Source organism: Engystomops pustulosus, chromosome 5 (assembly GCF_040894005.1).
Source record: "Engystomops pustulosus chromosome 5, aEngPut4.maternal, whole genome shotgun sequence".
Classification (NCBI taxonomy): domain Eukaryota; kingdom Metazoa; phylum Chordata; class Amphibia; order Anura; family Leptodactylidae; genus Engystomops; species Engystomops pustulosus.
This window is the reverse complement of record NC_092415.1, coordinates 189,122,225-189,138,521: the sequence shown is the minus strand read 5'-3', so window position 1 is coordinate 189,138,521 and position 16,297 is coordinate 189,122,225. Positions and strand designations below refer to the sequence as shown.

At 41.2% G+C, this 16,297-nt stretch overlaps 1 protein-coding gene across 4 annotated transcripts in view; it reads right to left on the bottom strand.

The window, feature by feature from the left end:
• MKX (mohawk homeobox) overlaps positions 1-16,297 on the bottom strand; it is an 89,246-nt gene that overhangs the window by 44,046 nt on the left and 28,903 nt on the right. For 3 of the 4 annotated variants that reach the window (XM_072154855.1, XM_072154852.1, XM_072154854.1), the window contains exons 3-5: positions 15,192-15,354; positions 4,128-4,281; positions 383-718 (exon numbers count right to left, since the gene is read on the bottom strand). In XM_072154855.1, the coding sequence (XP_072010956.1) occupies positions 383-718; positions 4,128-4,281; positions 15,192-15,354 (653 nt within the window). The remainder of the gene's footprint in view (positions 1-382; positions 719-4,127; positions 4,282-15,191; positions 15,355-16,297) is intronic. The other variant, XM_072154853.1, reaches the window with a different exon arrangement.

Genomic DNA, 16,297 nt, shown 5'->3' with positions numbered 1-16,297 from the left:
GCCACCCACCCTATTCAGAGTAGATACACGCAAATGGCAAAACTGGTCATGACAATTTTGGTTTTGTTTGGTGACTACATAATTTTCTACTACTACTACTTAATATTCATGGGAAATTCAAGGCCCATGGACATGCCAAATTATTTTGTTCTCGGGGGAGATAAATGTAGCCAGCTTTCTCCTCCCACTAGATGCATGGAATGAAACCAATTATACAAATGTATCTCGAGTCAGGAATGGCAGCTGTCAGCTGCATAATTTAGCTCATCTTCATATCCTTACTACAAGCGCAACACATAGCAAAGTGCTTATTTACTTTTATTAAAATCCAAGGGTCTAGTAAAAATGGAAAATCGGCCAGACATCTAATGTAAGCACTCACCTGTACGGTAAACAAAATTGCCTTCAGTTTCTGAAGAAGAAGGGGACACAAGTTCATCTTCAAACTCGTTGGAGCTGAATGATCCTGAGTGGTTTCTCTGTCTTGTGTTTTCTCTCATGACTGAGTTAGTGGCCATGACATGTCTTAAGGAGTCATTGAGATAACGATGCAATAAACTGCTTTTGTACTTTGGGGGTGAGACATAGTCTTCATTGGTACTAGCTTCTGCCCTCATCCCTGACTTGATGACCGAGTTCTCCGTATTTATCACAGTATGGTGGATGGGTTTATCGTATACTTCTTCATTGGCATGACTCATTGGGGCGTTTTCACCATCTGAGAAAACAATTAAAATAAAGGTTTTACAATTTGACAATGAATAGCATAAACCTACAGTACACAATTTAGGTGATACTTATCCTTAGCTCAGAATATCACTTTTTCACCTGTTAGTCTGAAGTGAGACACACTTACTAAGGGTCCGCGGTCCGCACTATCGTCGGAATACCCGGCGATTTCCGATGTGCGCCGCATTTAGAAAGGGTCTTTTGGCGCACGCGACACAAATCGGGGGGCGGGACGTCGGACGATCCAGCGGATTCGGAATACGTGCATTAATTTAACAAGACAATTTGTGTTGCAAGACATGCACTTACATGCACCAGGAGGAAGATGGTGAACTCCGGTGGACCTGAGCGGGGAAGCGACACATGCAGGATATCGGGCGCGCGATCTTCATGAATCGCGGCAGATGTGAAGCAGGGACCAGGTAAGTAAATGTGCCCCAGTATTTGTCTATAAAGTAGCACTCTTGACCATTCTCTAACTTCTGGGCCTATACTTACAGCCAGTTATCTTGCAGCCAGTTATCCTGCAGCCAGTTATCTTACAGCCAGAAACATGTTTCTAAGGGAAGTTAAAGAGGAAATTCCAGAGATATTTTCTTACTGTGAGTTTTCTTTTTTTGGTGTCCCTTTACATTTTGGAGATTATGAATGTTTAGGTAATAGTTATATTTTTGTGTGTATTTAACACTAAGTAATCAGTGTATTGAAAGTAGATGGTTGAAACCCCTAATATAACATTCCAATTATTTTCCACTAACAATGAACAACTCAACTAAGGACTGTGTACGTCCTGAATAAATCTGTCCAGATTTATTTTTCTAAGACGAGTGTGAAAGGGGAGACAGGGGTCACCAGCTCAGGAGTCCTAGACTAGGTAATAAACACATGTATTTCAATCATAGGTACGGTCATGGCCTTTAATCCATTCTGTTCTGCGTTCTTGTGTTACAAGCCTTCCTAAAAAAAAACCTTCATTTCTGTACCAATAAACATTCCCTGTCGGCTCGCTGGAACTGTTCTATTTAGACTGATCTGCAACTTATTCTTCACAAGAATAGTCCTTCCTTTCTTAGAAAGTCTGGCTAGTGTCCAGTATAAATATAAATACGCTATATAGGCTACCACTGCGTAAGCCACATGGAAGGGATCAGATATCACTCCTTGTTTTATTTCATATATGACACCGTGTTCCTCATCTTTTACATTACCGCTGCTCTGTCTGAAGACATAAGTTATATGAAGAATGTTCTCTATGAAGCAACAATTCACTGCAGTATAAATCTAGATGTTCCTCATGATAAGTCTAAGACCTCAGTCTTGTAGAAGGTCCTACAACAATCGCTATCCGGAAAGTGTAGTGAGGTTAAACTTATCTGCTTCCAGCTGTAATTTCTCATACTACAGAATAATTTTCAGAGCAATTTATAGATCTATACAGAAGCAGTAAGAAATATGTACAAGAGTCTGGCCAGATGTGAATAAGACTATGTTTACATCTGTGTTGAAGCTTCTCCTCAGCAGTTTTGTCAGATTTGACAGCCAGAACCCCACAATGTAGGTCAATTGGTTCCTTTAAGCACCCACGGGATCCCATCCTATGACTGATTTGGCAGTGTGTCACACCCTCCATTAAGAAAGGAAGTCACGGTGAAGACGTGAACACAACCTCACGGACCTCACATCGAGTGATCTCCTTTAGCAGAAGGTTTTGAGGATGAGGTAATAAAAATAAAAGGGGTTTTCTAAGAATCATAACATTAATTTTTGACAGAATATGTAAGCATCTGACAGCTGGGCTGTGACTGCTGGGTTCTTCATTGATGACAAGACAGGGACTACCATGTCCCCCATTTAATTTAAAGCTAAGGGGGTTTTTTATGGACAAAAGGTTATTGTGATCTGTTGTACCCAAATATGAGAAGGGCACCTGGTTGCTCCTGCAGCTCTATTCATCTCTATGGCCTTGACAGACATAGCATAGGGCCGTACTACGCTACTTCCATCAGTGACGCAGGCTGAATAGAGCTGCTCCATTGGTCTGGGGTATAATGGACCCCCATTCTATGGATCCATAAGGGTTGCCCCCACTGGAAAGGGGATAACTTGTTATTACTGGAATATCTTTTAACCCCTTTATGACCAACCAACGTAAAAATCTGTGGGCTGGATGTGAAGGGGTGTATGGAGAGTTCTCATGGACATGCCAGTAACTGCCAGTAACTGCTGACTGTTAACCAACCTGACCGCAGCACCTGACAGTGCTGTATTTGGGCACTGCTATCTTTGATGGCTGATCAGCACCCCCTGTGATGTCATCAGAGAGTGCCCATCAGTTGCCATGATAACTGAGAAACTTTTAAAGGTTCCCATAGCTGTCATTCAGCATCTTATTTTACAGCCTGTCGGAGACTGTAGTATAATAGCAGTATATTCACAATATACTGCAATACAATACTGTAGCATTGCAGTATATTGTATAAGTGATCAGGCTCCCTAGAGTTTAAGTACGCTAGGGGGCCTGAAATAATATAAATTAATTTAAAACAATTTAAAAAAAAACCAAAAATATAAAAATAAACTAATAAAATCATAACAATTTCAGCTACCGCCACACTTCAAAATATCTAATAAAATATTTAAAAAATTATTTCTGGCGGTGAACCCAGTAACGGAAAATAGCCCCTTCATGTCCGGATCAACACTTTTTTGCTATTATCCCTTCAAAAAAAAATTATTAAAAAGTCTAAATTATATTAAAAAGTGACCTAAAGGTTGTACAGTTGTCAAAATGATATCGATGAAAACTTTATCCTATCCCACAAAAAATGACACCACAGTCCATACACCATACAATGGCTCCATACACTGAAGTATCAGTTGTAGGTGTCAGAATATGGCGATGCAATGTGGGGTTTTGCTTAATGCAAGGTTTTTGAAATATTTTTAAAAGAATTAAGAGAAAGCCAAATATAAATTTGGTTATGTCTGTGATCGTACTGAGCCAAAAAATAAAGGGGAGGTGTCATCTTGATCGAATAAGTCGTAAAAATAAAGCCCATCAGAATATGTGGGTTTTTTTTGCTAATTTGACCACATTTGGAATTTTTTTTCCTGCTTTCCAGTGCATGGCACAAAATATTAAATGTTGCCACTAGAAAGTACAATTTGTCTCGCAGGTAACAAGCCCTCATATAGCTTTGTAAATGGAGAAATCTAAAAGCTTGTGGAAGGAGTGGAGTGAAAAACAAAAAAAACACCTAAAAAAACTTGGCCTTGAAGGGGTTGAGTGACTAGTACTACTGTAGATGGGGAAAAAAGTAACATGTGATTAAAGACCCACCATCCCAACGTCAACCAGTGCATCCTGTCCAGTACAGCCAAAATATATATAAACTAACCTTCCGAACAGGAGTCTTCACTGCTGACGCTTAGCCGCTCAGCGTTGCCTTGAACATATTTGTTATATAACTTTATCCTCAAAGCCCAGCTCAGATCTGGTTGTCTCACAGTGTTTTTCAGGCGTCGTCTTGCATTTGCGAACCAGTTTGAAACCTAGAACCACAAATTTACATTTTTTAGATATGAGCAATAACAATCTGATTTTAAACATAAAACATGCTGAAAAATTGTGGAACATAACAGAATATTTCTCAGAGGAAAGAATACATTATATAATTTCTTTTATGGTAAAAGGAATCTAGAGCCATCAAGAACATTTAATTTCTAGATTTAATGCCCTCCCTTAAAAATAGATACGGTATATATATATATATATATATATATATATATATATATATATATAGAAGAATAAAAAAGATTCCAAGCGGCACTGCTTAACACTTGGAAATAAAACTTGGGAATAAAAACCACTTGATTTTTCCCACAATATTGGAGTGCCGCCTTATTTTTCTATATATATATATATATATATATATATATATTTAGCTTTGTAATATTTGTAATATTTAGCCCACTATCATTATCTATGTTAACATGTGTACAGACTTGAGACAGCCGACCTTCTTGTAAATGGAATGTCAACCACTTCAAGCCAAATACTTTTTAGGAACAACATTCAGATAAACAAAGCTCCAAATCCCATGTATAATAATTAAAGGGAACCTGTCACCAGAAATTAACCTAATCAACCACAAGCAGAATGTTGCTAAGTAGCTGAACATCTTTCAGATTGTTTCTTTCATCGTCGAGTGTGGTGGCATCATCCAGAAAATCAACTTTGAAGTGAAATAAAAATTGGTTGTAAAAAGTCAAGAAGGCAGAGAGTTTAACACTAAAGTCAAGCTTTCCCTGCCTCAGAAAGCCCCCATTACTCTAATTGCACCCAGAGACATCACTACACAAATCTTCTGAAGTCTGATGCATGATGTCAATCGCAGAGGAGGAGGCTTTCAATGTTCCCCACCTTGACTTCAATGTTAAACTCTCCGCCTTCTTGACTTTACACAACCAATTTACATATCACTTCAAAGTTGATATTCTGGATGATGCCACCATACTGGGACATGAAGAAAGCAAAAATAGAAGGTGTTACGTTGCTTGACAATAAACTAGTAGTGGTTTATTAGGCCAATTGCTGATGACAGGATGACTGGTGTTGTCTGAGCCCTTAGACTTCAACTGGTACAATACATGGTAGATATGAATTACTCCCTTAGATATAAGACCTCTCAAAACGTTGACTGAGATAAGTCAGAGTCCAATACATGATTTCTTTCATTTGACCGTCTGGTGCTCTACAAAACAATGTCACGGAGATTTAGAGTTGGGTAATTTGCGGTGACATGTGCCCTTAATGAGACCTCATACATGGAAAACCCACACAAAAACAAGCAAACCATCTCCTTAAATTGTCTCCAGATTCAGAAAATGTCCCTAATTATCAATCAAGAAAACCCATAAAAGTCTCGTTGCTCAAGAGCAGATATTGATTCCATACCGTCTTTCCTTAACATCTGTATGTGCTGCAGTTATCTCACACCGTATTGCTCAAACTACCCCCAGCCTTACTCCGCTGTTAAAAAAAGATCACTTAGTAGCAATAACAACTTTTAGATTTGACTCTTTGATATTTAGCCATGTGATCCCCATATGTAAGCTGACACTGGAAAATCCAGACTTGGAAGAATTAACTCTTTATACATTACGCTCTCGAGTCTTTCAAGGAGTATTCCAGTCTTAGATAAAATTTAGCATATCACAGAATCTCACCTTCCCATCGGTGAAATTCGAAGATCCTGAACCCCACTCACATATAAAATGTAGGCATAGAAATCTTCTCTTCAGTCCTTAAAGTGAACCGGTCACCAGGAATGTAATTTTTATCTGGTGACAAGTTCCAATGGCCTATGTTATGATTTTAACAATGCTTTTGTCAGCATTCTGAAGCATTTCAGTGGTTTATAATAGTTTATGTTACATTACCTGGCTCCCTGCCAGCAGCGAGTGAAGAGTCCCAGGGGAGGGGCCTGTGTGTGCCTGTTTCTCCTCATGCATTCTTCCTATATTCTACCACCCCCATCATCCCCGTCCTTCCCCTCGCTGCTCAATGCACATGGCAGAAAGGGGGATGGGGTGTGTGGGAGCTGCATGAGTTTGAAGGAGTCTGACACAGGCACACACAGGCTGCAGCTGCCCCTCCTCAGGAACTCACCACACCCTGCTGGCAGGGAGGCAGGTAATGTAAAATAAACTATAATGAACATTTTACCAACTCCAACTCTTTGCATCTTTTAATATGCCTTGTTCCATTGATTCTGGAATAATTGGAAAATTCCCTCTATCCCCCGCCACTCCTGACTCCACCGATCTGAAAGTAGAGATCTAAAAAAAAATTATGATCTTGATTATTCAGGAAGGTTTAGGGATAGAGAGAAAATTCCAACTACATTAGAAACAATGGAGTGACACCTATTATTAGACACAAATCAGTAGAGTTATTGTTTATTACGAATCGTTGTTGTATGATGAAGCCCCGACCCTCCAACCCTGCCGAATAAATCAGAAGCCTCTGGCCTCCTGACGTATTTGGGGCCAGGATGGGCTGGTGTACAATTCTATGTCAGGCCCTGCTATTAACCAGTTATCATTCAACTTCAACACTTGCTGGCTGTAGCAAGTGCAAAGGGCATGGCAGGAATATGCTCCCACTCCATCACTAGCCCCCCTTCATGCCCACTTTTGATTATTTCAGGGCTTGTAGGCAAGAAAACTGATGTACAAAATCCCCCCCCCCCCCCAAGAGTTGATCAAATGTCTTAAATAAGGAAGGAAGGCAAGGGAAAAAGAAGGACATAGGAACAGATTTCTTAAATGAGGTGTATTGCAAAGTTTACAATTATCATCTGCACTTTTGATTTGCATATGTTGAAATGTCGCCTTTAACCCTTGTAAAGTATGCATTTAAATTGTATACTGGGCCCATTCTACATTCCGAGTGACTTATATTAAAGACTCTTCCACGACAAACTAAGATTAGTTCGAAATGGCAAGTCCCTTAACAGATATTAGCTGAGAAGGATGCCCTGGACGTCTTCCACCTTCTAATGCACCATGAGTACCGATTTCTTTCCAAGTTCTCCACATGATGTATGACTGGTTTGCATTGGATTTAGCATGATACAACAACAACATGGCGGGATTAGTTTAATGTCTACCTAGATAATCCACTAAAGGCTTTAGTACTTCAGCCTCCTTCAAGTAAACCTGAGAAGGAATAAAAGTAAAGATAAATAACAATGTATATGTGCATTAACTGTTCATTCCCAAACCTGTGGCTGCAGGGTTTGGTTTCAATGTGCACTGTATGGGATCATAGCCAACTCCTCTCTCCATATCATACTTTCCATCACTTCAAAAGGCCATGAAGGAATAGTTAAGATGATATGAGAAGCAGTGGAAGATTTCATACACGTTAAGAGTCTTTTGAAGTTATGTAGACCTTACATTGAATACATTTTTAGAGGAGTTATCCCACCATGTGAACACATAGAACTCAGAATCTAACAAAAATGTAAAAAATATTCACCTTACCGATTTCCGCCACAAGCAATTTTCCATTCCCATTCAGCCAAATATTTATGAGAGCTCCCCTTAGCATCAGCATAGGGGAGTAAGGTAAGCTCTAAGAATTAAAGGGGTTGTCCTACTCTAAGTCAAAGCTGTAACCTTGGGGCAGATTTATCAGAACTTGTTCCACCTTAAGTCAACTCCACAAGTGGGCATAGAGGGGTGTGAAGGAGGCGGTGCCCAGCGGTGGAGTGGGTGTTCCTGTCCCACATTTGTGCACAATTCAAAATTTAAAATGCAGCCGCCCCCCTTGAGGCGCCTACCTATAAAGGGAAATCTTTAAAAAGCATCTATAACCTGATAAGAATATGCTGACAACATCGATAACAATTGATAACATCCTCACACAGTGTCACCGGCTTACTGACACTATGAATGCCTCACACACTAGTAGTCATTTAGTGACACAGACATTAGGAAGAGGACTTAGCCCGGCCATGCTTCAGCTCCGTGCAGAACATCTTCACACTACGCCCCCCAAAAAACCCACAGTCACTTACAGTACAATGGATCATGTTCCTAAATTTATTCCCAACATAAAATATCCTTCATATAGTCCCCAAAATAAATTAAAAGTACATACAGAATCAACAACTTATTATATATACCAGACCCCCTGAACTGATTACATACAGAACCCCATAATTAATATGAAGCCACGCTACGGCCTCCAAATACATATTTCCCAATTACATTATATACATTACTTCATATACAACCACCCAGTTTAATAAAAATGTAACCTCTATATACTGATCCACCACTAAATTATCAATACACTGCTGCACCAACCCCCTCTGTATATACTATATACAGCCACTCCCCTGCTTAGATACATACAGCTACCCCCCACAAGTACATAGCACATACATCCTCCCGCCAGTATACAGTATATACAGTCCCCAGCCAGTATATATTATATACAGCCACCCCTGCCAGTGCATTGTACATACAACCATCCCTTGCAGATCATGGAAGATGTGGCCCTGGCACAACCTATAGCCTGCCATAGAAATTGCTAGGCAGCGTTTTGTGCTTGTTTCATTTACCTAGGAACTAGGAATTGCGATTATTTCGCCACCACCACACCAAGTGGCTGTGGAGGGATATGAAGGGGGCATGCCCGGCAGCAGAGTGGGCCCCCGTGAGACGCTCCTGGCCAATGCCTTCACACAGTCGCAGTTAACAGTGTCATTGTACACGAGACAGGGCAGCCAACCACTGGATACATCAGGAGGTCAGAGCTTCCAGATGTATCTGGCACGGGGGATGGGCACGGCTAACATCTAACATTGACGCATGATGCTCTGGCGTTTGATAAATGTCTCCCTCTGTGTCTTATTCCAGCTCTTTCTCCTGTAGTGAGCAGTGTATCTGAAAGCAATGGGAGCTCCTTCCACCTCAATGAGACTAATGATTAACTCTTCCTACACCTAGATCATATTTACCTTTGTTATTCAGTTCTCTAAACTATCCATTGATTACCTAATACACAGTGCAGGGCCTTATGGGAGGATTGAGGGAGGAGGCGGGATCCCCAGACAAGACAGTGGGATACGTCTGTGCCATATGCCGTAGGACGCGTCAGAATCCCCCCGACGTGTCCTTACAACATATGCACAAAAACGTGATGTGACCCAGCAGGCCTCTCTGGGGTGTATAATTTTTTTGTGGCGCAGCTAGGACATAGAGTGTATTACTTATTATCCATCCATCCTTTTTAGAACTATAGAAGGTACTGTCCGCATACGAGACACAATAAAAGTAACAAGCAAGTAGCAACAAACACAGTCATTAACCAATGTCCCAGTCATTAACACCTGAAAGTACAGTGCATTCAGCTCTTCAAAAAACAGGCACACCATTATATCCAAGACGAGCATAGTACAAGTACACAAAAGGTAAGTAGGGCGGCTTATGATCTTATTGTGTTATGTAGGGTCAGAGAAATTCTTTGTATAATAACTCTTTTAATGACAGGAAGTCATTTGGTTACCTGCTGTTCTTTGCTTCCGTACATAATATACCCAAAATGTCTTAAAAAGTCATTAATGTAATCGGAGGTTCAGAAAGTCAAACAGGATTCTCATTTCCATTCTATTTATGATGTCATTAGATAACCAGGAAATAAATCTGTGGGGAGTAGGGGGGATTAAATAATGCACAAAACAGGAGGCTCAATAGCCCCTAGTAGTGTATGGATAAGAGATTACCCTGCACATGTAGAGTGTCACAGAAGTGGCTAGATAGATAGATAGATAGATAGATAGATAGATAGATAGATAGATAGATTTGATGATAGATAGAAAGATAAGATGCTGAGAGCTGCTGGGGAACATGGACAGGTAAGTATGTGGTGTTTATTATTTTTTAAATTACGTTGAAAAAAAGGAGATGAGAGAGGTTGTGGGGAGATGATAGAGGCCCACAGGATGAAGAAGAGATAAGAGAGTCCACAATATGAGAGAGAGTTGTGAGGGGCCACAATATGTAGGGGAGATGAGAGGCCACAATATGAGGAAGAGATGAGAGGGGCCACAATAGGGGGGAGAGGTGAGACTCCACAATATGAAGGAGAAAGATGAGAGAAGGCCACAATATGATGAGAAGATGAGGGGCCACAATATGAGGGGGGGGGGGTGAGAGAAGGCCACAATATGTGTACTAGATGAGGAGCAATAATATGAGGGCGGGATGAGCAGGGCCACAATATGAGGAGGAGATGAACTGCCATAATATGTAATAGTAATGTAATATGTAATAGTATGATGGGGGGGTGAGTGAGGGTGCAATATTAGGAGGCGATCAAGGGGCCAGAATATGAGGGGGAGATGAGGGGCCACAATATGAGGGAGAGATGAGAGCGGCCACAGTATGAGGGGGAAGTGTGAGGCCACAATATGAAGAAGAGGTGAGAGGCTACAATATGAGGGGGGAATAAGAGAAGGCCACAATATGAGGAGGAGATGAGGGGCCACAATATGAGGGACAGATGAGAGGGGCCACAATATGAGGAGAAAGGGTCGATCCATTGCATCAGCCACCACATTTATGTCGGAAGTCCTACATAATTACGGCACACCAAAAAAAACTCGGGCGCCCGCCCGCTCTGCACCATAGTGAGACAAACTGTACTGCATGCACCTCAATAATAGTAAATGTACTATTCCACTGTGTTTGTATTGAATTGTAAAACACATTGCAAATACAACAGAGAAAACACAACTCAAAATACATCTCAGTTTTTTACCACAATGATGCACTTGCAGTGCATCAAAACGCAGTAAAAATGCATTGTGTAAACAGTGTCTAAAAATGTACAGGTAACAATTTTATGCAGCGGTAGGTGGGGAATATATATATTGCACTTGAATAAGATAGAAGAAGATAGAAAACTTACTACCTATCTACTTACTAGCCTATGCCTTTCTTCTCTCACCCTCAGTTGACCTAAAGACATTCAAAAGGTCCTGTATATTACTGCTTAGAGACCTTGAAAGAAGCTTAATAGAGTGGTTAGACCCTTTCCAGAATGATAAGGGCATGTGGACATGATTAAGCATAATGATATGCTTCATTAAAATGAACAACATGTAATGCCACATTCCTCCTGTAGTGGCCACTGCAGAGGAAATGTGAGCAACCCATAACCAGAGACGATCCATTGATTACCAGTATGTCCTCAGTTAGGGAAGAGATAAATTGCTATGAATTATTATATGGAACTATGTATTATGGACGCCAGAACAGCAGGTGACGCCAGACCATTGGGTACCATTATAAAGTAATTTTATAGTATAAGCCTTTTACTGCATCACCGAGAAATTAAGTAGCCCCGAGTGTGTGACTATTACAACTTACCAATTTATGCTGTTTTCCCTCATTTTATACATTGCAAAACCGTTTGCTAGAAAGGTCACGTAGTTGGGATTAGTTATGTGACGGCTCAGGGATTTAATGCGTCCACATGTGTAAAATGAAAAAAAAACTAAATCTAAAGTTTTGCCACTGGGTTGAATTATAAGCATCTTGCAATGAAATGCTGTTAGGTAACACTATACACATAATCCATAAAACCATCTCATTTTCCACTGCAAAACCATTTCCTCTTACTGAGAGGCCTGAATCGTACGTCTCCCCAGAACCACACGGAGGAGGCTCCAAATGATCGATTGTTTCAGGGCTGAGCATATTTATTTATAACCGGGGCCGGCCACCAATGAGGGTCTCCTATGTGTATAAGTTACCAGAATTTTAGGAAGTTTGTTTTTTCCAGGAACTTAAATATAAATGACCCTTCCGTAGAGCAGGACAATAGTAGTTGATCCGTGTGGGTGCGACACCCAACATCCCCTTCAAACAGGTCTATCCAAAGTGTATCGATCAGGTGGCAGAACTATAGGCGGACGATGTAAGACATTGACGGATTGATGGTGAACCTTTTAGAGACCGAGTGCCCAAACTATGGCCAAAAACCTACTTATTTGTCACAAAGTGCCGAAACAGCAAATAAATATGCAACATATTGCTCCCTGCTCTGCCACAGTTTTAATCATATCAATGCCTTAAGGACATGAATATGGATTATCCCATTGGATAATGGGAGCAGGAACTCCAATGACAATCAAAGCTGCGAGCTCCTGAAGCCCCGAAAAAAATGTTGCTTTAAAACAGCGCTAAAGGCAGCACATCTGGGGCTACCCAGGACTGCAGAAGGAGGCCTTGAGTTACTCAAACCTGTCTATTTGCTAGGGGCCTGGGTGTCCTCAGCGATGACACTGAGTACCACCTGTGCCATAGGTTTGCCACAACTGTCCTAAAACATAGGAGCATCCTACATTCCCTGCATGCAATGTGGCAGTGCAGCTACACAACAAAACCACAGAACGGCAGGAGGGCCATGCGCTGCACCCACACTAATCTCATATCAATAGTCTATCCTCAGGATAGTATTGTTAAAACAGAAAACATCTTTAAGAAGTCAGTAACATCAACAAGCCCTAAATAATAAAGCCAAGGCCATAAAGAAAAACAGCGCCAGGAATTGCTCCTGAAAAGGGAAGGGGGTCCAGGTTGGAGGCCCGTTCAGGCGCAGGGTAGGGCAAGGTTCTACACTAGGTGACGCTGTTGCTGGCCGGAACTTAAAGGGATGTTTCTTATAGATCCAGTGGGTGCCCAGTCTTGTTTCCATGTTCTCATATAAGAACACATTGGATGTCATACCAATAAATGGGCCCATTGCTGCCACATGCTATGCTGAGGCTTGTTAATGGCAGATGGATATCTCCATAGTAGAATCAAGACAAATGTTCAGGAACTAAATGTAAATTCTTTAAAATTTCAGACTACAAGAAAAAGATATGAAAAACTTCCTACTTCAGATAAAAATATGTAATAACATATGACTTAGTGACACTTCCTCATGGAATACTCAAATTAATTTAAAAAGAGAAGATGTTTAAAAATGGGGTAGGGGGGGCCTTAAATATTCCACCCAACTCTTCAAGGTTGGGCGCAATGCAACCGGAACAGGGAGGGGTTTGTGCCGAGCATCAGCATTTCCACTGAAATCGGTAACTACCACCATGTTTTTGCATGTAAATTATGCAAATTGCGTGGTGCTTGTTACCGATGGCCTGCTTTTCAGTGGCCATACAAATGAACAAGCCCCTCCCCTTTCAGGGTACATTGCGTTTCAAAACGCAATGCAAGCGGAACGTGTGACTGCACCCTTCAGGATAAAGAAGGATTGGACATGTTGATAATCGATAATCTTTAAATTCTCCGGTAGATAAGCCTCCACCAAAGATGTTTGGGTCAGATCTGTCTGGAAGGAGCTTACAGAAATCTAAGAAAGAATAGAAAAGTTGAGGGAGATCGCTGTTAGGAAGCCTAATTTCCTTTGACCCTCTAGCACCAGGAAACTTTCTGCACACTAGGTCAACCTCCTAAACCCTTCGAGAAACACTGATATGACTTCACCTGGCACACAGTCCAGAGTAGATACTAAACGACCTGTAGTTTCACATAACTCGGGTACAAGAAAATATTTTCCTCTGTAACAGGGACTTTTTCAGAAGCTAACCATTACACTTCATAAGGTCAACTCTGAAATATTATACCGAGAGCTAAGAATGATTTTTACCAAATGTAAAGGATTAGACAATGCTGGGTGTAGCCCTTCTGCAGAGCACCTTACGCTATCATAGGCTCATCATTACTTTGTAACGTAGCATATGGGAACATTTTAGTGGAAGCTAATGTGGATATTTTTCAAGGAAGGAACAAAAAGCAAACAGGTTATGGCAGATGGCCATACTCATTTATATAAGGGTCACTCTAAGGGTCAATTACTTTTCTGGAGTCACTCCCCATAATAAAGCTTTGGCTCATCTATAACACCTGTTCAGAAACTTTTGCCAAGAGAGATCTATGCCAAATCTTCCAGTATTGGATGTCTCTTTTGGTTGGACGCTCACAATAAGGTGATCAAACATCCTTTCCTTTGTCTTCCCTTCAGAAGAGAAGAGCTATACAGCCAAACATTCTACTATATTGTATATAAATGGAACCTGTCACTAGATTTTACCCCATTCTAGAATTCCCTCTTTTATGTGAAATCTCCCCTAATTACCGATGAAAATCAGCGGAGATGAGTCAAGCTTAGAGGCATCAGGGGAAAGGTCACTTCATATACCCCTATTTTCAGTTCTATAGTACCAAGAAACACGTTTTTGGTGACATAATAAATATAAGAATCTCAATTTCAGTTCTTGCTTTGGCCACAGGGCATCACTTCTTTTTATGAGGCCCCATGGCCCGAGAATGACAACAATTGGTCAAACAATCGTGTCACATCGCCCAAAACTTCTGGTCAAGCTCTCAGTGCTGAGGACTGGAAGTATCAGAGCAACATAAATATACTTTTTTGCTACCCCCCACCTAAAAGACCCACAGAGTGTTCAAGGAAAACCTGTTTGAAAACCTCTTTATGGCACATAGCAAAATTTGATAATGGTGCCCAGCAGCAGAGAGTATGTATTATTATTAAAGGACATCTACCACCAGGATGAAGGAATGTAAACCAGGATCCCTTATTTTTTAAGCTTCTTATGCCGTTGTTTTTAATAGAAAAGAGGCTTTAAAATTTATGCAAATGAGCCTGACGGGCTCCAGGAACGTTAACAACCTATGGAGACACATATGCTGGACACACCAGCATATAAGTGTGCTTGGTTTACAAACCTTCATCCTGGTAGTATTTTGTATTAGTTTTTGCTCATTTTTAATGATGCATGTAAATGTATGTAAATGGTGGTAGAATTTGTATAGCTGTGCTACCATATGGATTCTTTATTTCTTCCATATATATTTACCTGTACAAGAGTCATCTGTGACCCAAGTGCTAATAGTATCTTCTCTGTCTTGGTTGGGTAGGGATTGTCCCGATGCTTGTACAACCACTGCTTCAATGGGCGAGCCATGTCCTGCAGCGCTTGCCGTTTATGCCGCACTTTGCCACTTGTACTTCTTGAGCTGCTAACAGAAAAGGGAAAGTTACATAAATATCCCAAAATTTAAAAAAAAAACTTAAATTATTTGTTATAGATCAACATTTAGTGTTTTCTGTACAGATCTTTACAGATCCTAAGTCATACCTGGTATCACAGAGCTACATTCACAGTCTATGGATATAGTGAAAAAGTTTGTTGTTATATGTCAGGAAGTTGTATACTGCGGTTAGTCTGTACCCCTAGTTCTCTCAGGGCTAGTGGGTGGAGACCTAGCTGCTGTGACTCACAACTTCTCTTCCTCTCAGCAAAGAACTCTTAAAGGGAACCTGTCACCAGGAGCCCTTTTTCTGGCTCCCCCATAGAGAATAGAGTTTTTATAGTAAAACTGGCTTTTTTTGAAAAAAAAGAAAAGTTATCTCAAAGTTTACCTTTCTGTATCCACCCTTGGGAAACCGCTCCGTCATGTATTTATTACAAATAAAGAAAAACCTCACATGTCCCACATATCTCCTCCCCCCGTTGCGTTCCCCCTCAGGACATCATACATGTCTGCCCCACCCCTCAGTAGCCACTCCCATGTTCCTCATATCTCTCCTCCCACAGGACGTCATACATATCTGCCCCACCCCTCAGTAGCCACTCCCATCTTCCTCATATCTCTCCCCCCACAGGACATCATACATGTCTGCCCCACCCTCACTGGCCAATCCCATGTCCCTCATATCTCTTCCCCCTCAGGATGTCATACATGTCTACCCCACTCCTCACTGGCCAATCCCATGGCCCCTGTATCTCTTGCCCCTCAGGACGTCATACATGTCTGCCCCACCCCTCATTGGCCACTCCCATGTCCCTCATATGTCTTCCCCCTCAGGACATCATACATGTTAGCCCCACCCCTCACTGGCCACTCCCATGGCCCCAATATCTCTTCCCCCTCAGGACGTCATAAATGTCTACCCCACTCC